The 25,905-nt window shown below is 48.2% G+C and overlaps 2 protein-coding genes across 5 annotated transcripts in view; both read right to left on the bottom strand.

Annotated features, from left to right (window-relative positions):
• Positions 1-9,637, bottom strand: part of IFT52 (intraflagellar transport 52) — a 34,926-nt gene extending 25,289 nt beyond the window's left edge. The window contains exons 1-5 of one of the 2 annotated variants that reach the window (XM_079945006.1): positions 9,465-9,637; positions 6,583-6,707; positions 5,820-5,907; positions 1,260-1,389; positions 891-966 (exon numbers count right to left, since the gene is read on the bottom strand). In XM_079945006.1, the coding sequence (XP_079801132.1) occupies positions 891-966; positions 1,260-1,389; positions 5,820-5,907; positions 6,583-6,707; positions 9,465-9,485 (440 nt within the window). In that variant the 5' untranslated portion in view covers positions 9,486-9,637. Of the gene's footprint in view, positions 1-890; positions 967-1,259; positions 1,390-5,819; positions 5,908-6,582; positions 6,708-9,464 lie in introns of those variants that run through there. The other variant, XM_079945007.1, reaches the window with a different exon arrangement.
• Positions 9,638-12,964: 3,327 nt separating this feature from the next.
• SGK2 (serum/glucocorticoid regulated kinase 2) lies at positions 12,965-25,569 on the bottom strand (the record flags this gene model as incomplete). 3 transcript variants are annotated; one of them, XM_079945528.1, is made up of 12 exons in its annotated part: positions 12,965-13,463; positions 15,058-15,147; positions 16,958-17,113; positions 17,806-17,901; positions 20,310-20,396; positions 21,426-21,462; positions 21,758-21,870; positions 22,951-23,079; positions 23,980-24,063; positions 24,270-24,327; positions 24,833-24,882; positions 25,534-25,569. In XM_079945528.1, 12 exons carry the CDS (start codon positions 25,567-25,569, stop codon positions 13,299-13,301), a joined length of 1,101 nt encoding a protein of 366 aa, XP_079801654.1. In that variant the 3' UTR covers positions 12,965-13,298. The 3 variants fall into 3 exon arrangements, with proteins under 3 accessions (XP_079801654.1, XP_079801653.1, XP_079801655.1); XM_079945527.1 differs by having other exon boundaries at positions 22,951-23,082; XM_079945529.1 differs by lacking the exon at positions 20,310-20,396 and having other exon boundaries at positions 22,951-23,082.
• Between the last annotated feature and the right edge of the window lie 336 nt (positions 25,570-25,905).

Raw genomic sequence — 25,905 nt, forward strand, 5'->3', positions numbered from 1 at the left:
GCAAAAGTGAACATGAAAATATAAGAATCAGTTCCTCTTTCTTGAGTCCTGAGGGAAAGGTCCATATATGTACTAGACCCGCATTCTAGTCCTGTGTCCTAGACTCTCTATCTTCAGACCGAGCAGAGTACCTGGCAAGTTCAAGTGTGGAATGAATCATTTGGAATATAGGGAAAAGCTCCCAGAAGGCCCCTGTTGTTGCCCCCTCATGCATTCATTTCTCACTTTCTCAAAGCTCTTAATTTATGTTTTAGGATCCAATGGATGAGAAAAAACTGACTTCATCCTAGGTTCCGGGGGGTGGAGAATATGACATAAGTGTGCCACCAGGGCATTCTATGCCTTCTGTCACAGCAAACCCCAGGTCTACTATTGCTGGGAATGCTGGGACCAAGGCATATGCTCTTGCCCTAAATGGTGTGGCATGAGGATACAAATTTGGGAACTGTTAAAACTAGTCAGCTCCCCCACAACAGGAGAGCAGAGCCAAGAGAACTGCAGAGAAATGGAACTGGAGCCCTGATGACCTTATGAATATTATAGTCAATCCATACCCAAAGCCTGCCCTAGTTCTCGACTTTTCAATGACATGAATCAATAAAGTCTCTGTATTGTTTAATCCCATCCAAATAGGGTTTTCTTTACTTGCAACTGAATATATTCTAATCGTCAAAAAGGTGATGTGGAGTAAGGTTTCAAAAGATGGGAGGAATGCAATTTGATGGATGAGAAGTAATATAATAAAATAAACTATGATATAATAAAATTTTTAGAAAAGGCAAGAAAGGAAAAAGGGCCAGAGAAAAGAATGTGTGAGAGGGAGAAGGGAAGAGTCACGTAGGAAAGGGGAGAGTCATTGGCAAAGTCATTTCTGTTTTCAATATGCTTACCTATTCAAGACTCCATTGGAAACTAGAGCTTCTTTAGGATGGAAATACTTATAATATACATTTCTAACCACAGCATCTTTAAGGGAAAAAGAGAGGAAGGCGTTTCTTAGATTAGAAGTAAGTTTGATATTATAGACACATACAAATTTTGACCTGAAAGGAATCCTGGAACTATATTCCAATCTCTCTCATTTTATAAATGGAAGAAGCCTAGCACTAGAAAATTCAGACTGCCGGTGAGGCCAGAATCCTGGACCATGCACCCTCACAGCCCAGGGCTTTTTCCACTGTACTGTTAGGCCCAGAGGACTGCGATATAAATAATAAACAGGAAATTACTGCCTCTATTAAAACAACAATAATAATTACCGTTATTAACCATGATTCCATATTCTTCTAGGAGAAAGTTAATGTTGGTGTCAAATCTGGATTCCCCACCCTCTCCTAGCATTACAAGGATATCTCCACCGCCATCAAGGTACTTCTTCAGGACTTCAAACTACACAAAGAAAAAGAAACAATCTATGAATATACCTTGAAGACTTTTATCCAAACTACTATGAATAAGACCTTAACTAGGGACTTCCCTGGTGGCAGAGTGGTTAAGAATCCGCCTGCCAATGCAGGGGACACGGGTTCGAGCCCTGGTCCGAGAAGATCCCACATGCCATGGAGCAACTAAGCCCATGCGCCACAACTACTGAGCCCACACGCCACAACTACTGAAGCCCGTGTGCCCTAGAGTCCGTGCTCTGCAACAAGAGAAGCCACCGCAATGAGAAGCCTGTGCACCGCAATGAAGAGCAGCCCCCGCCTGCTGCAACTAGAGAAAGCTTGCACGCAGCAACGAAGACCCAACACAGCCAAAAAAAAAAAAAAAAAGACCTTAACTAGATGAAAAAGAAACAACTTCAAATCTATAAAGGCACTTAAATGTAAATCTATATTAAGATAATATAAAATTTACTCTCTGTGTAGGATTTCCACACTTGTCTTTAGTATAAAGTTCCAAAATACTCAAACTGAAATGACATTTTCCAAGCTGACTATCTGGACAGCAAACTAAAAGTGGAAAACTATTAGCTAAAGGAAGCTCACAGGTCTCCTCCAATCAGCAGCATCCCTGGTCTTTACCTACTAGATGCTAGTTGTACCTACCCTCTCCGGACAATCAAAAATGTCTCCAGATGTTGCCAAATGTCCCCTGGGGTTGGGGGACGGGGTGTGGAGTGAGCAAAGCCATCCCTGTTTGAAAACTATTGATAGAGATCATACTTTTCCTCACTGCCAGCCAAGGATATCAGGATAAAGGCATTTCATACCATCTCTCAGGGACAAATTCTGTTCAAGTCACTGACTGATCAAACCACATAAGAAAGGCATGCTGTCTACCTATCTCTTGGAAAGCTCTCTTGCTTTCACAAAGCTGGGGAGAGAAGAAAATCTAGGGCTGATTTTGTTGACCTAGCCTAAGAACACCTGGGGTGGGCGGTCTAGACCAACAGTCTCTCAACTTTCTTCAAGCACCGCATCAGGAAAAAATTTGAATGTGCGCTCCAATATGTATAGAAAGTATGTATATTTATATCATTACAAAATACTCTCCCCAGGGAATTCCCTGGCAGTCCAGTGGTTAGGACTCTGCGCTTTCACTGCCGAGGGCCCGGGTTTAATCCCTGGTTGGGGAACTAAGATCTTGCAAGCCGCGCGGCGTGGCCAAAAACAAAACAAAAACTCCCCAAAAGGACATTTTTAAGGATGATAAAGATATGAATAATTTCCTTCTGGCACCCCAGTGGTTCATCACACGCATCCCACTTGGGAAACCACTGTCCCAAAGCAGCTCTGCTACAGCACGGCCCTCTTCCTCTTGCACACAACCTGGATTTGCTTCTCTCCCCCAATCCCCTAAATATAGAAAATACAGTGCAACAGTTAACATCGCCAAGACGGCTTGCTCCCAAATGAGACAAAACTTCACTGATTCTGGACTCCACACAACAGGCTGTCCCATTCACAGTGATTCTGTATACTCAGATTTACATTTAGCCTTTGTTTCAAAATGGCAAATGTAAAGAAGTGTTCTAACTGCATGTAAGTTCAAGGATTAACATACTAAAACATACATATTCTTCTAGAGTATATATGCCCATACATTTACAATTTGAAATTCGTATTTTTTTAATAAATCATCTCCCTTTAATATAGTTAGAGCATCAACTTTTTTTTCAAATGGTGATGAGTTATATTATCTATGCTTTTCAATTCAGTATGATAAAGGGGCATTTGTAATAAGGTGGCCCTTGATCTGACGGGGTTGGGAAGCATGGCGTGGGCTGCTGGAGATAACTGAATACCACCACTAAGCGAGTGTGATGAGCCAGTGGAGGTGAGGTGGGAAACAGGGGAAGACTGTGAATTCAGCCTCGCCTCTAGCTTGATTCTTGCATCTAATGTCAGACATATGATGTCTGTTCTGTCACAGAAGTTTCTGGAGGACAACATCAAAGAGGGATCACATAGCCCTTGAGGTGTGAACTGAACCTTTACGAGTCCTCAGGGACCAGCAACGATGACCAGGAAGGCGGTGATCTCTGCCCTGGATGAAGACCTCTGCTGACCACTACAATCAGCCCAGTGGAAGCATAAAAACACAAGAGGATGTTGGTTCTTAGGCAGAAGCTAAACGCTTTTCTCCCTTTCCTTCCCGCCTCACTCCAACTCTAAAGAGAAAACATGGTGCCAGGGGCTGGTCTGGTCTGGTGACAGAACATTAGGCTAAAGTTCCAAAGAACAAAATCTGCCGCTCCAGGGACCCTTGTCTTTTGGAAGCCACTGCTGCCCATCCCTGAAAGCCTGAAAAAAGGTTTGGCCTGGCGCTCATCTCCTCTTGGAAGAAGGCCCAGGCATGGGTCTCTGGCCCTCTCTGGATGCCCCGGCTTTCCTGAGGCTGCTTGCTCCTTGGCCCAGACGGGGACACCTCTCTTTCCTCCCTAGCTGGAGAAGGGAGGTGGAAGAGAAACTATCAGAGTGTGGGACCAAAGCCCAACAGCATGCCTTTGCAGGCCACTGCCCGCTGTGTGTACTTTCCGAGGGGTCTCATGGGGTAGGAGTGGCTGGTCACCTCCACATTCCCGGTGATAATCCCTGCTCCTCCTCTCAATTAACCTGATTAAATAGTTATGTCTCCCTCCATGCCCCTCCCAGATGAGAGGGTGGCCTTGCAGTCAGGTTGAGAAAAAAAAGGACAACAGGGGCTTCCCTGGTGGCACAGTGGTTGAGAATCTGCCTGCCAATGCAGGGGACACGGGTTCGAGCCCTGGTCTGGGAAGATCCGGCATGCCGCGGAGCAACTAGGCCCGTGAGCCGCAACTACTGAGCCTGGGCGTCTGGAGCCTGTGCTCTGCAACAAGAGAAGCCGCGATAGTGAGGGGCCCGCGGACCGCGATGAAGAGTGGCCCCCGCTTGCCACAACTAGAGAAAGCCCTCGCACAGAAACGAAGACCCAACGCAGCAAAAATAAATAAATTAATTAATAAACTCCTACCCCCAATATCTAAAAAAAAGGACAACAGGAATGCTCCCCTGTGGACCCCTCCCCGTGGCCTCACCCAAAGTAAGAGAAGGAGACCTTGGACACCTAAGTCTAAGGACCACACCAGCCCCGCCCTGCCTCTACTCCCTCCCTCCTCCTCACAACCCTCCCTGAACACCAAGCACTTCCAAGTCTCTGTGAGAAAGACTCTTGCTATGTTCTGGGTTTTTTGCTTTTTTAACTGTGGTAAAATATACATAATATACAATCTCCCCTCTTAACTACTTTTAAGTGTACAGTTCAGTAAAGTTCAGTACATTCACAATGTTGTACAAACAATCTACAGAACTCTTCACCTTGCAGAACAAAACCTTCATACCCATTACAAAATAACTCCGTCTCCCTCCTCCCTCTAGGTCCTGGCAACCACCACTTTAACTTTCTATGAATTTGATTAATCTAGGTACACCATATGAATGGTACCATACAGCGTTTGCCCTTTTGTAACTGGCTTATTTCACTTAGCATAATGTCCTCAAGAGTCATGCATGTCGCGGCAAGTACCGGAACTGCCTTCTTTCTTAAGACTGAGTAATAATTCATTGATGTATTGATCCCATTTTATTTATCATCTGTTGGTGGACACCTGCATTGCTTCTACCTTTTGGCTACTGTGAATAATGCTGTGATGAACATGGGTGTACAAACACCTCTTTGAGACGCTGCTTTCCATTCTTTTGAATATATATATCCAGAAGTGGGATTGCTGGATCATATAATTCTATTATTAATTTTTTCAGGAACCGCCATACTGTTTTCCATAGTGGCTGCACCATTTTACCTTTCCACCGATAGTGCACAAGGGTTCCCATTTCTCCACATCTTTGCCAATACTTGTTATTTATTTATTATTATTTTTGCGGTACATGGGCCTCTCACCGTTGTGGCCTCTTCTGTTGCGGAGCCGCTCCGCAGCATGTGGGATCTTCCCGGACCGGGGCACAAACCCGTGTCCCCTGCATCGGCAGGCGGACTCTCAGCCACTGCGCCATCAGGGAAGCCCAACACTTGTTATTTTTGTTTGGGTTTTACACTTAATGATTCTTTGTCCATGAAACAGAATAAAAAACAGCTTAATTTTAAATGGAATTTTCCTATTTTTAAAGCAAAAACATGGCAAAGAAGTATGGTTAATATTGAGTTAGCCTGCACTTAAGTGTCTGGCACTTATCATGCATTAACTCAGTTAATCATCACAACAACTCTATGATGAAGAAAGAGACGAAGTGACCACCTTAAGGCAGTCAAGTGGTGAAAAGGGATTTAAGCCCGGGATTTCAGAGCCCATGCTCCTAACTATCTCACTACATTTCTTCTTTATGGATATTTCTTACCTCAGCTGCAGTAAATTTTTCCCTTGGCCCCGCTGTAATCCACAGCTTCACCCCAGTTAACTTCTCAGATGTAATTTCATCTTTTAAGCTAGAAATATGATTTTAAAAGCAAGTGTTAGATCCATTATTTAAACCAATTTATGAGCTATTTTAGCATCTAGACTGTATGGAATCAGAGGCTACAGAGGCACAGAAATGAAGGGATTTAGAGGTACCTGGTCCAGCCTCTCTCCCAAAGTGAGAATCCCCTCTAATAGGTCTGCCCCAGTCATCAGCCTGCGCTCAAGCACTACCTATAAGCCAAGGTGTCCAAATTAAACCACACTAGAGCATAAAGAAGTCCTCCAACTACTAATTCAATCAGCTCTACCATTAGCTTGTATGATTACACATCCTTTACCCATTAAGAAAAACCACACACACACACACACACAAACACACACACACAGATATTTTCATTTTTCCTTTCCCTAAAGTACTGACCCAAGTTAAAATATGGGGAAAGCCTCTAACCTCTTAAAAACTTGCATATGTATAACTGGAATAATTACTTGATTTGTGATTTGGGGGGACCACTTAGTAATATGCTAATTGCCAAGTTTTGAAAGATATGTTTTAATAATCATTTATTTTTTTCTGAACGACCTTTAAATGGAATTCCTCCCACCTAAACAATCTATTTTACATAAGAAAATAAAGACTTTTCAGTGTTATAAGCAGGCTGTTATTATCACTTAGAAGGGAAAACAATTCACTCGGTCACCTCTGAATCTTCCAATTACTCCGAAGTCTTTTCTGCATGGATTTATAGCCATTGCTGGTGGTAAATACTTCCTTTTTGTATGCATTGAAAAGAATGGTGCTCCGAAGCTCTTTCTCCATGGTCACCTTATGGAAAAAAGAAGGGATCAGAGAAAAGGGAAACAATAAACAATATTCCAAAAGAAAGACCCTAAAAGGAACCAATAGTCTACTTCTTATAATTCATTAAGAAAAGGTGGGCTTCCCTGGTGGCGCAGTGGTTAAGAATCCGCCTGCCAACGCAGGGAACACGGGTTCAAGCCCTGGTCTGGGAAGATCCCACATGCCGCGGAGCAACTAAGCCTGTGCACCACAACTACTGAGCCCGTGCTCTAGAGCCTGCGAGCCACAACTACTGAAGCCCATACACCTAGAGCCCGTGCTCCACAACAAGAGAAGCCACCGCAATGAGAAACCGGCGCACCGCAATGAAGAGTAGCCCCTACTTGCCGCAACTAGAGGAAGCTCGCGCGCAGCAATGAAGACCCAACGGAGCCAAAAATTAAACAAATTAATTAATTAAATAAATCTATTTTAAAAAAAGGTACACAGCTGCAACTTAGCTACAATTTCCCTACAATTCAAAGGCTGAAATTATGGCTGCAGAAACCCAAGGCAAACCCTGGGCTTCCCATCAGCCCACTTCCATGGCCCTGCCCTGCCATCACACTACAGTGTGGGGAACCATATTTCCAACCTGATTCCTCACGGCTAACTATTGTTAAGTGTGGGGTATAGTTTTCTAAATTCTCTTTATACATATGGTAACTTATAGTTTTATTTACTAAATAGGACCATATGCACTATTCTGCAACACACTTTTTTCACCTAACCTGTATCTTTCACATCTTTCCATGTCACTATATATGGATCTACCACTTTCTTTTTAACTGCTGCACAGCATTCCATTTTGTGGATGTACTGAAATTTATGTAACCACTCATATACTGATTGACATGTTTTTTCCCCAAAATTTTTGCTAGTAAAAGAATACTACAAACATCATCTTTGAACATGATGTTTTTGTGCACTTTGCATATCTATAGAATAAATTCCTACCTGTTGAATAGCTAAGTAAATTATTTCCAAATTGCCCTCCAAAATATTGTACTAATTTTTACTTCCACTAATGCTAATATAGTTGTTTCCACACAATCTTATTTTTAATTTTTTTAATCTCTGCTAATAAGACAGGCAAAAAAAAATCCTTATTATTTTAATTTGCACTTTGAAATTAGTAAGATGGCCATCTTTCACTGTTTATATTGGCCACTTGTATTTCTTCTGATTTTCTTGTTCATATACTCTGCTATTGGGTTTAAAATTTTTCTAATTGATCATTAAATAAAGACTTCCATAAGTTTATTTGTCTTTAGACTTAGCTGCTGGTAGTTTTTTTGGTTTAGTTTGCTTGAATTTTGCAGGCCACACAGAAAGTTTAAAATTTTATAGAGTCGAAAGCATTAATCTTTTCCTTTCTGGCTTCTGGATTGCATGACATATTTAGAAGGGTTTTTATTTATTTATTTATTTATTTTTGGCTGCGTTGGGCCTTCGTTGCTGCACGTGGGCTTCCTCTAGCTGCGGCAAGTGGGGGCTACTCTTCTTTGCAGTGAGCTGGCTTCTCATTGCGGTGGTTTCTCTTGTTGCAGAGCACGGGCTCTAGGTGCGTGGGCTTCAGTAGTTGCAGCACATGAGCTCAGTAGTTGTGGTGCACGGGCTTAGTTGCTCCATGGCATGTGGGATCTTCCCGGACCAGGGCTTGAACCTGTGTCCCCTGCATTGGCAGGCAGGTTCTTAACCACTGAGCCACCAGGGAAGCCCTTTAGAAGAGTTTTTACCATGCTAAGACTATAAATACATCCAACAATGCTTTCTCCTAGTACTTTTATGATGTCAAAATTTTTAAGACTTAAATTTTAGTCCATCTGGACTTTGTTTTGGTGCTTTAATTTTGTTATTGTTTTAATTACTAGCAAGCTGCCTGACACCAATCCATCCCTTCTATGCTAATTTAAAATACCACCTTGCCTATATAATAAATCCCTAAAAACTGAAATCATGAATTCTATATATTCTATCTGCCTGTAAGTTCCTGCCCAATTCCATACTATTTTAATTACTACAGGTTTATAATATGTATGTTATAATACTTGGTGGTGCTGATACGAGCTAATCTCTCTTATTACTCTTAAGTTTTAGAATTTTTCTCGTTAGTCCCACATATTTATTTTTTAGGCTGAACTTTCAAATCATTTTGTCACTTAAAAAAAAAAAATCCCCCCATGATCCCACCACAGCTATCTTTTCATGTTCCATTCCATCCATGCCTATGCTTATTTTCACAGTGTGTACATACAACATCGTATTCTGCCTTCTGATTAGATTAGTGGTTGCGTGGTTACGCCATAATAAACTCAATCTTCATGAGCATCTTTTCAATTTTTTGCCATCGTAGATCCTACTGAAATGTACATATTTCTGCTTCTGCCATTAATTATTTTTGCCATAGGACAGATTCCTAAGAGCAGGATTCCTAGAAAAAGGGGATGGAACTAGGATGTCACATTATGGTTTCTTGTCCAATGCTCTTTGGACAAGGATGACTAAAGGATGACTGAGCAGGATGACTAAACATCTCCCAGCCGAAGGCGAGTTAGATTCGAGCCCAGTCTGAGGTCTGGGATCTGGGCCTATATCTGCGCCCCCCCCCCCACTTTTACTTTACCCTAGCGGACCTCGATTTTCTCTAAGACGGGCCCAGCGGCCTCGAGGACAGTCCGGCGAGGCCCTCGCCAATTCCCAACACCTCGGCCGGCCCACCACGGTCGGAGTCCGTCTTACCTGAGGCCCAGTGGCCACCATCTTCACCTGACGCCGCCCAGCATCCCGCGGCCAGGTATCCAAGGCCGCTTAGCAACTGCGCAGGTGAAGCTGCGCGTTGGAAGGGCGTGGACCCGAGCGTGGAACTACCTCCGGAGCGACGTGATGACGACAGGACGGAAGAGGCCGATTTACCTAGCTAGCGAGGAGGGAGAAGTATGGGTGGGGGCAGGGGGCGGGACTAATGTGGGACTGTACCATTATTTTAGATGAGGGGTAAATCCAAATAGAATGTGGATTAACTTTAGGCCAAAGATAAACTCATTTCATTTTCTCCTTTAATACCCAGTCTCATTAAAGCCTGATAAAAATGATAGGCACAAGGGCCCAAACTTCGTCCCTAAGGGAAGAGACTAGTGGAGGCTTCCGACGGAGCTTGCGGAAGGCCCAGCCTTGATCCCAAGGGCGCAGGCGCAGAGCGGTGGCCCGATGCGGGGCGGGGCTTTGCGGCTGAGGCTGCGGCTGCGGTTGTGGGTCGCTGTCGCCCTTTTTAAAACGCGGGACTCGAGGCACTGCGCGCGTTATAGGGGGGTTTCAGCGCCCTGGGAGGCCGGGGAGGCCCTCCAGGAGGAGAGTGGGCAGGTGTAGTGGTGAGGATGGGAATATGAGATAATTCTTTCTGTTTGATTAGCCCCGCATCTCTGAGCGCAACAGTGCCACGCCCAGGTGAACCAGCCTCTGGGCATCCCCTGGCGGCGAGTTAGACCTGACCAGATTCTACCAAAAAATAAAAATATAAACTGTTTTAAGGGAGCTGTGAGAGGCCGAAGCTGGGCAGACAGGGGTCCCCGTTGAGCAGAAAAGTGAGAGAAGAATGGTTCATTAAGGCAAGGGTTGGGGAAGGGCATTTGGGCAGAAGGAACTGCTTATGCGGAAGAGCCATCGCCAAGTATGGTTTGCCCTGTTGTCGCCGTGAAAATGAGAAACAAGACGCCGATAACCACAAACAGGCAACCCTTCTCCCCAGGGGAGGGCTCAGTGCCTGCCCTGAGGGAGCGTGGACGTGTGTGCAATGCAGCTGTCTCGCTGGCTCAAACCGATGTGAGCAGAGACTTTAGAATTTTTGTTACAGTCTTCATTGGGTACAGAGTAGTCGGAGTTTTAGGGTCTTAAAACACACACACACACACACACACTACTCCTGTTGCTTTTTCACAACTACTATGACTGCAAAGTTAAAAAGTGAAGAAGAGAGTGATTGTGATTTCTCTTCCTGAGGATGCTGTCTTTTGGTACCAAATTGGGTGAATACAGTTTGCAGTCAGGCTTTGCCAGAAGACCAAAAAAGTAGCTGCCCAGAGCACTTCTTCCGCTGTTGGAGGTTGTAGACAGAGCAAGGGCCTTAGAACCAGCTGCCACCAAGTTCAGTTCCTGGCTGTGCCTTGTACCATCTGGGTGACCTTGGGCAAGTTGCTTACTATCTCTGAGTGAAAGTTTCTTACCTGTAAAGTCAGGTTAATAATTTCTAAATGCTGGCTTATTGTGAGGATTGTAGATAATGCACATGCAGCTCAGAATGTGCTCAGGAAACCGAGGTGTGAACATATCTGTTCTGATATTGAACAGATCAATTCAAGATTCATAATTTATCATTTTTATTTTCTATCCTGGTGAAAATTTTGTGATGTTACAGTCTTAGAGCAGATAGAACCATTACGTGTTTCACAACCCATAGAAGGTTGTATACTTTGACAATACTATCACATTTCTGACAACTACGCTCTGTTGCTTTTTGCTTTGGGAAGTTGGGATTTTGGCTTCGCCCTCATCACAGTTCACATTTGTCTATTAGCAGACGCTATTAAGATGGAAATCATAGTGTTTCGCTCAGAATTCACAGCACATATCAGAGGATAATAGTAGCTCTTCTTGACTCAGCTTTGATCCCCAGTAGGTCAGTGTCAGTGTCATTGGTGTGTTTTCCATGGTCTTCCAGCTTCATCCCCCATAATTCCTGGGGCAGGGGGCTGGATAAACAAAAATGTAAGGCAAAGAGTGGGACTGAGTTAAGAGGAAAAGGCAGTAAAATCACCAGCACACACTGATGGTAAGAAAGTTCTTCTCTTGTTCACAAATCAGAAAGCTAATGAGACCACCATGACGTAGGTGATGAACCACAAGCTTGTGAAAAAGACTTTTGTTGCACTGAAATAAGGCAGAGTGATCCATCAGATAAGTGCAGGGTGTCCTGGACTCATGGGGTGTTATATGCTCACATTCCGTCCAATCAGTATTGCTTTTAGAAATGGCTAATCCCCAGGACTGTACCAGCCCCAGCCTGGGCTCCCTATGGCCCTAGACCTGCCAAACATACAGAGGTATGTGAGGTAGAGCATAGCATGAACTTGGCAGCCAGGCTCAGACGATGAGCATCCAGTTGAATGCCTCCTCTTCGAGACCCCGTTTCCCATAACCCGGCTTGGCTCTCCTTAGAGATTTTGAAAGTCATTCTGCTTGGATCTAACAGAGTGAGAGGCAGACCAGCACAAAGGTTACCTGTGAGAGCCCCAGAGTCAGCTTATATGGCTCCAAGTCCCAGCTCTGGCCCTTGTTAGCTATGTGACCTCCAGGCAAGGTACAACTTCTGTTTCTTCATTGGTAAAAAGGGGATAGTTGCTCCCTTGGGGTTGTTTTGATGAAAACTGAGACTTGAAAAAGTCTAGCACAGAAACTGGTTCAGCATAGGCAAATGTTCTCAAGCTGACTTTGACCAGTTAAGCAAAGAAGGAGTGGTTAACAGGATCAGAATCTCTCAAAATCATTGGGAAAACTAGAGAATAAGACTCGAGGATTCCCAGGAATGACAGGAATGATGCTGCAGCGCTGATCTGATGAGGAAACTGATGCTGCCAATAAGTACCAATTGCTATATCGTTGCCACTTCTACACCAGGAGCTCCGTTTTGTGGGTGTTGTTACCGCAGCTACCACATGAAAGAGAGCTCCCAGTTCCTTCCTTGAGTCAAAAATCTGGCACAGGTGCATCCTGAGGCCACATGCCTGGCCCGAGCCGCAGGGTGGGCTGGGAAAGTTAGTATCTAGTATTTTCAGCTACTGTAAGTGGAGGTAGTTATTGCCTCTCATTATGGCTCATAAAACAGGAGATTCCCTGAATATAGCAAGAGGTTCAGATGCCAGGCAGACAAACCTAACAAATGTGCAATCCACCCACCCAAAGAAAGACATCATCGACATAGAAAAATAAGAGGGTGTTGGGTGATACCCTATAGGCTTGTTACATCTCCGTCATTTTACACATTGAGATCAAACTCCAAACACCAAGAGACCCTCTGGTAAAGAGGTGCTGGTTGCCTACCCAACATTTCCCCCTTCTCTCTTAGTGTTGGACCCCTGTGTTATTGTGGGGAGTAATGTGCCCAGTTAATCAGACATATATCCCAACCTCCATTACAGGTAGGGTGGACAGCTACTGAGATGCAAGCAGAAGTCATTGGGTGGGGCTTCTGGGGAAGCTCTATAAAGGTGCCCTTTTGCCATTTCCTCCTTTTTCCCTGCCCAGGACACAGAAGCAGTGGTTAGAGCTCCAGCACCACCTTATGATAATATAATAATCCTAATAGTAGAAGCCACTTGCCAAGGACGGCAGAGCAGAAATACAGAAAGCCTCTGATAACCTGTCATACCAGCCCTGGACCACCTAACATCACCCTTCTTTTATTGGCTGGGAAAAAAAGTCTTATTTAAGCCATCGTTACTCTGGGTCACTGTGACTAGCAGCTGAATGTAATTCTTACAGATACAAGCTGGCTTCAGTGGTTTCACAGGTGCTTCTCTTCTAGCAATCTAAGACGGCATCATCCTCTGGTGCATAGGAAAATCCCAGGAAGGCACTTGAGGCCCCAGAACTGCTGGCCATAGTGTCGGGAGTGCAGCCAATGGACTTTGACACAGCTTCTTGGGTGAACTCTGGGTCAAAGTGTTTCAAGTCAGCAGGTCCTGCCTGTGAATATAAGCCAATGATAAGAAGGGAACACTGGGGTCAGAGCTGTCAAAGGAGCCCACAGCCATGAGAGAGATGTTAATGCTCCCCTCTGAGTGCCCCACGGGCATCCTTACTTAATTGTCACTTATTTATGCATTTACATTGGTCATTGTACTCCATGAGGTCCAATAACAATCTATCAATTCCTCCATCCCCCACCCCAGCACCCTACCTGCTCCACACCAACCCTCCAGACGCTGCTGGTAGGAAGTAGATTGTGACATAAATGCAGTATGAATCAAGGACATAAAAACTGTGCACAACAGGGCTTCCCTGGTGGTGCAGTGGTTGAGAGTCCGCCTGCCGATGCAGGGGACACGGGTTCGTGCCCCGGTCCGGGAAGATCCCACATGCCGCGGAGCGGCTGGGCCCGTGAGCCATGGCGGCTGAGCCTGCGTGTCCGGAGCCTCTCACAACAGTGAGAGTGGCCCGCGTACCGCGCAAAAAAAAAAAAAAAAAGTTCACAACAGATACAGTACAGAGAACAAACTAGTGGTTCCCAGAGGGGAGAGGGGTGGGAGGAAGGGCAAAATAGGTGAAGGGGATTAAGAGGTACAAACTACTAGGTATAAAATAAGTTACAAGGATATAATGGACAGAACAGGGAATATAGTGATACTTTATAATAACTTCGTATGGAGTATAATGTATAAAAATATCAAATTACTATGTTGTACACCTGAAACTAATGTAATACTGTAAGTCAACTATATCTCAATAATAAATAAATAAGTAAAAATACATTCACATTCTTTGACTTGGTAATTCCCCAATTGGAATCCATCTTAAGGAAATAATCACAACTTGGGCATAGATATGCACTTAAAGCTATTCATCAGTCCGTTATGATAAAGAAAAAATGGTAATAACCTAAAGTTCACCATTAGGAATGTGGTAGAATAAGTTATGTTGTCAACATAGGGCTGAAATATTATACAGCCACTTAAAATCATACTTATAATGTCTTATATGACTTAGGGAAATAATGACTTAGTTTTTAGCAAAAAGAAAGAGGGGAGAGATGATATTTATATATATGAAGTGTGACCTATGTAAAAAACATAGAAAAGACTTGAAGGAAACATGCCAGTGGTGCTTTCTCTTGGGTAGTGAGATAATAAGCTTTTTCTCCTTGATGCTTTAAACGTCTGTTTTACACACTTTCTAGAAAGAATACATGCCATTGTTATTATAAGGAAAAAAGCTAAACAGAGAGAGAAAATCTTTACAGGGCTTGGCTCTGTCTGGGGGTGCTCCGTGACACAGCGGTTTAAAAACTGTAAAGAGCTCTGCGATGAGGGTTATTGGTGCTAAAAGTAAAGAAGTGCAGCCTGGCTCCTCACACAGAGCTGAACTGGCGGCCAGGACTTCTGGGCTCTAGACCCAATTCTGCCTCTAACTTATGGGGTGGCCTTGGACAAATCACTGAGCCTCTTGGACCCTTGGTTCTCCCATCTGTAGAAAGACAGCGGGCTCAGATACCCTCCCCAGATACCCTCCAAGCTTCCATCAGCCCTGGGATTCCAGAATCTAGAATGTGAAGACCTCTTACCACATTAGGGTTGAAGGGTGGAGTCAGCCTCTTGTGGTACAAGTCGTCCCAGTTTATGGGGCTGAAGAATACATGGTTCTTTATCTCAAGCTGCAGGAAGAAGGTGCTGATCGGAAGTAGCCCTTTCCATTGGCGTTCCCACCCCACCTCACATGCCTCGGAGCTCCAACTCTATTGGCAACTGGTTGTCAAGCCCTAAACTCTTTACCAGGAAGGTAACTTGCCGTTCTGGCTGGTTTCCTGGGACAAAGGAGTGTCTGCAGTTAGACTTCTCCCCTTCGCCATTATCTCGAACTCCAGCCTTCTCCTCGTAGCAGTTGTTTATTCCACAGCTATTTAGTGAGCACCTACTCTGTACCATACTAGGCTGTAGAGGTATGTCAGTGAACAAGACAGCAGGACCTGCTCTTGGGGGCCCCAGGGGATCTTGGGGACCCCCTGTCCCCCATTCTGCTTCAGTGCATCCTGACTCTTCCAGAATTCTAACCAGAGAAATAGAGCAAATCGACTCACTATGGAAGATTTGGGAAATAAAGCCCCAAGACAAGCTGCAGTTTCCCAAAGATCCGGAATTTAGGATTCAGCCCTGGGCGTGATTCACCACTTCTCTCCTAATCCAAACCAGTGCTGGCACGAACTTCCACCTGTTCCAGCAGGACCCTCTCTCTACCTGTGTTTCTCAAAGAATGATTCTCTGGCTCCATATCAAACCCCCCGGGGGGTTGCTACAAAGCCAGATCCAAACTATTTCCAGACGAACACCCAAGAAACTGGTAACACTCATTGCCCCCAAATTTAAAAAACTCAGTGGCTGGAGGGACTTTTTCTGAATATCCTTTGGGTTTTGATCTATGGAAATGTATACCTTATTTTAAAAATCATACATATTTTTTAAGATGCAAATTTCCTCTGGGAAGGAGGGGACCTGTCTTCATGAAAGCCCTGTTGTTTAAGCTGTCCAGGGATGGGTAGGCAAATGCCCTAAATGTTGTTACACTTCACAGTATCTGGCATATAGGGCAGTTTGTAAAAGCACTACGTGCTAGACACTGGCCTAGGTGTTTGTATATATTATTTAATCTTCATAAGAGCTATGAGCTGGGTGCTGTTATTACAGATGGGGAAACAGGCGCACAGAGAGAGGTTAGCCATGTGCCCAGGGTCCTGCACCTAGTAATTGGTAGAGGAGGGATAGGAACCCATGTAGTCTGTCTCACAATCCATGCATCTCAACTTCTACGCTAGAAGAGCAAATTTCTAGGGAGCATGCACAGTTGGGACAAATTATGAACCATAAGATACAAAAAGGCCAAAAACCAACTGCCACTTCTGAGGTGCTGGGAGCAAAAGCAGGACACCGGGCATGAGCCCTGCACACACCACCACCAAGGGGGTGGGCAGACAACCTAAGCCACCCATCCTGCCCGACCCAGAGATCTGCCCCTACTCTCACCCCATTTAAGGAATGAGTCCACCCCCCTCAGAGAGCAAGCAAGGGCACCTGTTACTTTTCTTTTGCCCCCTCGTGCTGTATAGCACAAGTCCCAGTAAAGCCCTGCCTGAATTCCTGTCTGGCCTCTCATCGTACTGTCACACTCTGTAATAATTTGTGTTCGTCTGCCTGCCTTCCCCTCATAAACTTAATAAGGGCAGAGACCCAGTCTAATGAATCCCTAGCATTTAGCTCAATGCCTGGCACATACGAGGTGCTCCATAAATACTGGTTGAATAAAAGCGTTAGAATGAAGGAAATAAGTAGGCAGCTGTGCATCTCCAAATGCGTGAATTAGCAGTGCCTGGGTTTAGAAAATAGCTGGATGCATGTCACTGCTTCTGGGTTGCCTCTGCAGGAAGCTGAGAGCCCCACGAGGGGCCAGTGCTCCGCTAGCAGGTCACTTACAAAGTCTGTTTGGGAGCCCAGCCGCTGCCTCTGGTCCTTGTGAAGCAAGGCTTGCAGGAGGTCGCAGGCGGCCACTGTCCGGCCCCCAGGGATCCGTAGCGGCTGGTTCAGAATGTTCTCATACATCTGGGACAAATCTTGGCTGTAGAAGGGCGGCTGGTGAGAGAGAGAGAGAGAGAGAGAGAGAGAGAGAGACGGGAGGACCATCCATGCTAAAGTGGGCACAGTTCTCAGGGACACTTGGAGCAAAGTGGGCAGCTGGAAGGATTCAGCCAGACCTGTGTCTCTGCGATGGCTCACATGGCAGATTGGAGAGAGACAGAGACCTAAGGGCATCCAGCACAGTGCACAGGCTGTTGGGAAGGCCGAGAAGTCTCTCCCCACCAGTGTGAGGCTTGTGGACCCCCCAGGTGCCTCCTCTATCCCATGTCTCTTAATCCAGCTTGTGCAACGACTTTGCACTTTGCAAAGTTAACAGTTTCCTGTCATCATTTCATCCCAGCCTCACAACCATCCTTTGAGACAGGTTGTAATTTTTCAGATGAGAAGAGCAGGCAGCCTAGGATTGGGTCCAGGGGCTGGTTCCACAACCTGCCAGCACTGTGACCTTTCCGGGTCTCAGTTTCCTTGTCATGAGGCACCACAGGAGTAACGTGAGACGGTATACTGTAAAGTGCGGAACTGACTTTATTGAAAAAATATATCTAATCCTTGTGTTCACTTTGGCATCATCTTTTTTCAGCTTGGACAGGAGTGATGGCTCATTCAGTTCCTCAAGGAGCCTGAGGAGGCCACACAAGGGACAGATCCACCCCCATCTCTTCCAGAGTCCGCTATACCCCACTCACCAGGCCGTGCAGCATCTCGTAGAGAACGGCCCCCAAGGACCACCAATCCACTGCCCGATCATAAGGCTCTTTACGAAGCACTTCTGGAGCCAGGTACTGTTGAGGGGAAATACATTTATCTGAAAGACACTCAGCCTCCGTCTCCCCATTTGTAAGCAAGGCACTTGGAGGAAAAGCTCAACAGGGGTTGATCCTGCTGTGATATTTACTTGTCTGTGCCTATGTTTATTCAGCATCCATTTGTCAAAGACCTGATTTGCGTGGGGCTCTTTGCCAGTGTGCTAGGGACATAGAGGAGATCAGGCAGGACTGCCCTGTACAGTTGTATGTGTTGTGCATCACACGAAAGTACCAACCAAAGGGGTAAAAGGGGCTGCAAGCCTGGCTATGATCAACTTACCAAGCCATAACCCTAGTATAGGGGTGCATCTGACAACTGACATATATTTATTTTTAAATTTTATTTATTTATTTTTGGCCATGTTGGGTCTTTGTTGCTGCTCAGGCTTTCTCTAGCTGCAGTAAGTGGGGGCTACTCTTTGCTGTGGTGCAGGGCTTCTCATTGCAGTGGCTTCTCCTGTTGTGGAGCACAGACTCTAGGTGTGCAGGCTTCAGTAGTTGTGGCACGTGGGCTTAGTTGTTACGTGGCGTGTGGGATCTTCCCGGACCAGGGCTCGAATCCATGTCCCCTGCATTGGCAGGTGGATTCTTAACCACTGTGCCACCAGGGAAGTCCCAACTGACATATATTTAAAGGGGGAACTTTTTCTAATTAGTCTGCTCAAAGTGGGTGCCTTTATCGAATTTGCTCAAAAGCATCCAATCAGTGTCTTGGGACTAGGAAAGCCCTGGGAATACTCCCGGGGCAGTGGGAAGACTAACGGATAAAGTGTAAGTCAGTGTGGCACATACTTGCTCTGGAAATCTTAGTAACAGATGAATGGAAAGGAGTCAGGAAAGAGGAGGTGGCACTTGTGTTCCTCCTGACAGCTGAATGCGTGCCTTGCGCAAGGAGAGAACCTGAGGCAGAGCTGTGCTTCCTGCCAAACCCGAGGGCTTAGTGGCCTCTTAGCCTGGTGTCTCTGCCACTGAGGAAAGGGGTCTCAGCAACAGACAAAGCCACTTCGAGAGACTGTGCGTGCGGAGAGGGGCAGGGAATTACGCAGACCTGAGCCCTACTGGGTGTGTGGTCACAAGCAGGTCATTGAACCTCCTAGAACCTTGGTTTCCTCATCCACATAATGGGACTGCAGAATCCCTCTCTAGGGGCTGTGTTAAGGACACATGCTAACATATGTGTTACCCCTTGAACAATGGGAGCAACTGTGGTTACTCCTGTCTGTGCTCCCAGCACCATGGCAGTGGCTGAGTCATGGAAGACACTCGTCAGGGCCACATGTCTCCGACACAATCCAAGGTGCCGTATCCCCTCCTCGCCTCAGCAGTGTCCAAGGAAGGGACGGCTGGGCTTTTAGGCTTTGGGAGGCCAGTTCTGTCTGAGGACACCCTGCCATACCCAAACACAGACAATAGCTCCTGCTTAGAGAGGCCGTCTGTCCATCAGCTCCCCTAAAACCAAATTGAGGAGACAGCTGAAATCTGAGACCCAGATTCTCAAGCACATGGAGAAAAACAAAAGCTAAGCTCCTGTCCCATGCCAGTTCGGGAGGACTTGCCAGCCCTGCAGCCTCAGTCCCCCACCCCCAATCCAGACATCTGTCTAAGCAGCTGGGAAACCCTTTGGACCCAAGGTCCAAGGAGTTTAAGGAAAGGTTTTTAACCCCAAAGCTGCAGGGAGGCCTTGGCAGGACAGAGAGATGTATGTGAATTACTGCTGAAACTCGCAAATTTTAACCCTCCAGGATCTTGGTGGCTGGAAGAAGGAGGTAGACCAGTGTCTTCACCCTTGCAAACCTTGATCTTAACTGTCAGGCCAGGGCCTCCTGTGGCACATGGACTTCACCCTGTAGGGCAGTGCTGTCCAATACAGTAGCCACTAGCCACGCATGGCTGCCGAACATTTGAAATGTGGCTGAGCTGAGCTGAGAGGGACCATAAGTATAAAAGGCATACCAGATCAAAGACTTAGTTAGGAAAAAAAAGAATAAAGTATTTCAACAATTTTATGTGGATTGTATGTTGACATGATACTACTTTGCCTGTGTTGGGTTAAATAAAATATATTACTAAAATTGATTTCTCCTCTTTCTTTTTTCTTTTTAAATGTGCTTGCTGGAAAATTTTAAATTGCATATATGGTTTGCATTTCTGTTTCTATTTCTATCGGACAGCACTACTGCAGGGTTTCACCAGCCGGGTCCCAGCAGCCCCTAGAGCTGGTGCCCCCATGACACGGAGGAGGGAACCAAGGCTGAGTGTACAGCCGGCTCGGGGAAGTGCTTGGGTGGAAGAAGTGAGTCCCTCTGATATAAGCTGGTGGCCCTAATCAGGAGCTGTGGCCTCATCCACTCCCGGCCTTGCGCCTCCCAGGAGGTTTAGCTTACCTCTGGGGTGCCACAAAACGTGGACGTGGTCTCCTCAGGCTCTACCCCTTCCTTGCAGAGGCCAAAATCCGTCAGCACCACGTGTCCCTATAGAGGAGGGAGGGCAGGGGTGGGAGGGTGGTCTGAGCCAAAGGTATACCCAGGTTTATCCCCAAAGCCCAGATGCCACATCTGGGGCAGCGGCTGTGGGGTCTGATGTCCCTGGCAAAGGCACGAGCTGGCGGCTCCACTCAGAGACTCAGTGCTTCTAACCTGGATGCTAAGAGCAGCACAGGGGCCAGGTGGGGAGATGGCATTGCACTGTCTACCCCCAGCTCATCACAAACTCAGATCGACAACCTACAACAGCAGCAGTTCCAGAATGTTCTCGCTGGAGGGGCCTAGTGGCAGCAGCCCCCTTAACAGAGGGCTGGGGACCCAGAAAGCATGCCTTGTGGCAGCTGAGCGAGAGGGTGGTTGGTAGAGCAGTGAGTGGATGCTGCGGGGCTCTGTCCAGATCCCCTCTTTAGGAGCTGTCCCACGCATCCCCCCATGCTGGGCCATTGCCCTCATCCAAAGTCATGCCCCCACTCAAGGGGCAATCCCCATCCAATGACTGGTCAGTGTAGGGGCACAGATGCCCAGCCTCCTTGCCTCAGTTTGGAACAGTTCAAAGAGTCATCCCAGCTCAGGCCCACCCACCCCTGTACGATCAGCTGAGGACGCCTCACTTGCAACCACAAGGCAGGCGAGCTGCTTCCTCTGCCCAGTCCTGCCTCCTCAGCCCCTTAAACGTGGATCTCTTGAGAGTGTCCCCCAGGAAGCTTCTGCACCCAGTAGCCCATCTCAGAGTCTATTTCCAGGGAACACAGTCTATGCCACGGAAGGACTACAAAATCCTCGAGCCTCCACATGACTCCACCCCTGCCCCCCACCCCGTATACACGTACACGCACATGGATACGTAGCCACGTGTACACATAACGCATATGCGTGTACATATATGTGTGTATACAGGCATAGGCACACATGCACACACATACTTGAATGCGTCCCTAGCCACATGCACGCATGCACAATGCGTGCACACACACTCATGGGCACACAGCACACACGCGCACACACATACCCACCAACCTGGCCGTCCAAAAGAATGTTCTCTGGTTTCAGGTCCCTGCAGAAAACGAGAGAAAAGGGCACTGTGATGTCACAGCTGCTTAGTGACATGAGCTGGGGACCGGGGTCCTGCAAGAGGAATCTTCATGGAGATGCCGAGATGCACAGGGAGAGCCCGAGGAGGATGGGCACTCAATCTCAGGAAGGAGGGGGCCCCCACTCGCTGGCGGGCCCTCCTCCTCAGACAGAGGACCAGGTTCGCCAGGATTTCAGCAGGGTCTGGGGGTTCGTACGACGCCTGGCTGTTGGGGCAGAAGGGCCAGGCCTAGCTCTGAGCCACAGGCAGGCCTCACCTGTAAATGATGTTGAGAGAGTGCAGGTAGCCAATGGCGCTGGCCACCTCGGCGGCGTAAAACCGGGCCCGGGGCTCCAGGAACCGGCGCTCCCGCTGCAGGTGGAAGAAGAGCTGGAGGGGGAGGAGACAGGTGAGCGGGTTCCTGGGGGGCTCCAGCTCCTCGAGAGTGGGGTGGGGGGCAGCTGGCCAAGTGACCCACTCTCTAAGCTGCAATGTCCTCATACAAGGAAGGGCATGCCGGTCCCTGCCCCACAGAGCGGGCAAAGTGTCAGCAGGAAAGATGAATTAGCAGGGGTGGACCACCTACTGAGTTTCAGGCTCCAACCAGACCCTCTCACATCTCTAATCTCCTTTAATCTTCCTGACTACCTTCCAGGTATCAAGTAGGAGGCCAGTTTCACAGAAAAGGAAACTGGAAGAGTCAGAGCAGTCAGGTGGCTTGCCCAAGGTCACGTACTGTAATTGGCAGAGCTGTGATGTGAACCCGGGTGCGCCAAAGATGTGCTTTTCCTCCAACCCAGGTGATAAAATGATTATGATGGTCAGACTGAGCCTAGGTTAGATCTGCTCCCGGGCCAGTTGCTTTGGTCTATTTGGCTGGCAAAGAAAGCCCTTTACCTCCACCGGGGAATTTAGGGATGCAGGACAAAAACTTCCCTCTTGGCATCAGGCTAAGGAGCACGAGGTCACACAGGTTAAATCTGGGGTCACTGAGAAGGGCCATCTTGTCATCTTGATCAGAGAGGCAGAAGAGGGAGCCCAGCTTATCCCAGCTGTGCTTCTGGGGCACCAGGTGGCCTCAGATCATTCCCACAGGGACTGGTCACTCCCATGCAGTGGTCTTTGGTGTAAGATGGGGGCATTAGAAATACTGACCACAGAGCTCCTCTAACATTGACTTTTCCCAGGTCCACTGAAGGGATTCTGGGCAGGTCCGCTTGGAAGTCAAGTCATGATGATGGCTGGGAGTTCGATGGACCTGCCTTCAAATCCTGGCTCTGCCGGGTACAGGCTGAGTGGCCTTGAGCAAGTGAGTTACCTGCCCGAGCCTCGGTTTTTTTCAGCTGCAGAATGGGTCTGTTGTAAGGATGAGGGGAGATTGTTCCAGAACCTGGGGCACCATGAGCATGTGGGATGGAAAACTCCTGCTGAGGGCCGGGCAGGGAAGGCGCCAGGTGGACCTATACCCACCTCTCCCCCGTTGACATAGTCCAGCACAAAGTAGAGCTTCTCCGGCGTCTGGAAGGAGTAGCGCAGGCCCACGAGGAAGGGGTGGCACACGTTCTTCAGGAGCACGCTGCGCTCCGCCATGATGTGGCTCTGCTGCAGAGTCACACAGACGGGCCGCGTCACCGCCTACACGGCCACCTCACCCAGGACCTTCTCGTGCCCCTGCTCAAACACCCACCGTGACTCCTCACTGCCCTCGGAGCCAAGCCCAGGCTCCTCGCTTAGTATCCAGGACTCTGCGGTCTACCTCATCCCTGACCAGTCCACGTGGGTGCACCTCCAGCCCTGGATCCAAATGCCCCGCCCCCTCCCCGGGACAGTAAGCAAAGCTATGTTAATACCGCATAAATGAGTCCCAAGGACAATCCTGCAGAGGGAGAAGCTGAGCGTTATCCACATTCAGCCTTGGTTGCTGTCCCCCTGCCTGGATGCCGTTTGCAGACCATCAAAATCCTAGCTTCAAGGCCAGCTGCAAGGCCACCTCCTTCAGCTTTCTGAAGGACACCTTCCCTTCGATGTCCTTGTTAACATTAATTCCCTCTCCTGAGTCCTCCAACTTGACATCCAGTTCTCTCTCAGGGCCCGCTCTGTCCTTCTCATGGAGCTGGTGTTAAGAGACTCAAGTCAGCCAAAGTATCTAGAACTCCCCGTTGGCTGTAGCTTGAAGCGCCTTTGGAGAGCCGGAAGTGTGATCCCCACGTTGCACAGATGGGGAGGCCAGCACCTGACAGAGCAGAGGACTGGTCCACCACGGAGCCCTGAATCTTTAGGGGAAAGCAGAGAGCCGGGCCGGGTCACCTGCAGGCCCTTGGGGTAAGGCGGTTAGCCTGCCTTCCTGGAGAAGGGTCAGCATCCCAGGCACCACCTGGCCCCCCTGCTGGGCCACCTCTGCGCCCAGAGTTGCGACGCATCTTTGGAAGCCACCTGAGGCTGGGGGCGGGGGGCCGTCAAGAAGCAGGAGAGGAGATGCCTGGGCCCAAGCCCTGGTACCTCTTTCTTCTTTAAGATGGACTTTTTCTGTAGCACCTTCACTGCGTAGAACATCCCGTCGGACTTGTGCTTGGCCAGTAGGACCTGAGCAGAAAGACAAATGCAGAACCCGTGGTGACTACGCCTCCAGGCTTTGTATTTCTCGATGGCAGTGCAGGCCTCCAGCCCCTGCCCTGCGCCCATGATTCTGCAGGTTGTAAGCTCCCTCTCTGCATGTGCAGGTAACAGCAGGGGGCAGAAGAGGCCAGAGAAGGGGAGACGCAGGCCTTCCATGCTCACGGGTCACTCACCTTCCCGTAGTTTCCTTTGCCAATGACCTTGAGGAAGTCGAAGTCGGTGGGCCGGGCACTGGGGGACGAGGGAGGAACACGGGTCAGCATTTGCAAGCTTGGGAAACTTGATGCTTTAGTTCAAATCAGAGCTTCTTTTTAACTTTGAAGCTGGAGAAGGCAGGGAGCTTTCTAAGAACGCCACGTTCTCCCAGCCGGGAGGGTCTTATAAGGCTGGCCCCTGCCCCTGGGGATCTCACAATCGTGTAAGAACAGACAAGGCCGGGAGAAAACCAGACACAACAGCATAGAAGGCAAAGGAATCTGACCTCCGAAGACTGAGAAGGGCCTTGAGGGTGGGGAGCTGCTAGTAATGCAGACTTTGGGGGATACTTCAGCCACAGAGCTCAGCATGGGCAGAGGCTGGGGAATTAGTGGGAGATGAAGCTAGGCGCCGGTCCTAGGCCCAGATGGCAGAGGATCTTGACGCTGGGCCAGAGAATTGGATTATATTCCCAAGGTGAGGGGGGAGCCAGGTATGAGGGGAGCCAGGGAGGAAAGTTATATGAGAGATGAGAACTCACTTTGGGTTGGCCGAAGGCCCCAGGTTGATATTCCCATTGGCCCTTGAGGGCTAGAGACATTTAAAGAAAGAAGTGATTAAAATCAGAGGGTTCCTAGTCCTTGGCTCCCTCTCTTTCCCCTGGTCCAAGTCCTGCTCCTTTTCCAGTATCTCTATTAGGCTTCTTCCCTCCCTCCCTCCCTCGTCCCTCCCTCCCTCCCTCCTCCCTCCTTCCCTGCCTCCCTCCCTCCCCCTCCCTTCCCCTCCCTCCCCCTCCCTTCCCCTCCCTCCCCCTCCCTCCTCCCTCCCTCCTTCCCTTCCTTCCTTCTTTCCCTCCACCTGCCAACCCACCCACCATCTCACCTGCTTCACACAACAGCCTTGGGAGGCTGCTGGCCGTTGTACCAAATGTGAGCGTGAGGAAACTGAAGCCCAGAGAAGAGCCATCCGAGGACTTCCAGGATGCCCCACTGGCATGAGAACGCAGGTGTCCTCAGGGCCAATCCCATGATTTCCCACCCCATTTACTTCTTGAAGCCCTTGCCCAAGTCTCTTCTCTCTTTACCCTGTAAACGTCCCAGTTCTGTGGGCTCAGAGTGACCCCTGCGGGCACCCCCAGTCCTGGGACCGCCCACGCGGCTGACTGGGACTTCCAGGGCTTTCCTCAGCCTTGGGAGGAAGTGAGCCCCCTGGTGGTGGGTGGGGGAACCAAGACCCACTCACCTGCAGACTGGGGGTCCCAGCCGGGCTAGAGTCCATCTTGTAACAGTGATCAGGTGGGCTCTGGGGACACAAGGAGAAACAGGATGAGAGAGCTGATGTTGGGGAATTAGTGTCACCTGTCTGGGGCCTTAGGCACCGCTGCCCTCTCCACCCTTCCCCAACCCAGACACCTGCCCGAGGTCAGCAACCCCTTCGTGGGACAAGAAATGATATCCCCTGGACCCAGCCTCTCCCATCAAACATCTCAGGAGGGAGAGGGAGGATGGTCAGCGGTGGCCCCTCCTAGGCTGAGTCCTTTCAAGGGTTGAGGACGGCCAGGGCAGCAAGATCCCTGTGAGCCAGGGCAACTCTGGATATCTGGGGTGGCCAAGG

This window comes from Stenella coeruleoalba (genome assembly GCF_951394435.1).
Source record: "Stenella coeruleoalba genome assembly, chromosome: 15".
Classification (NCBI taxonomy): domain Eukaryota; kingdom Metazoa; phylum Chordata; class Mammalia; order Artiodactyla; family Delphinidae; genus Stenella; species Stenella coeruleoalba.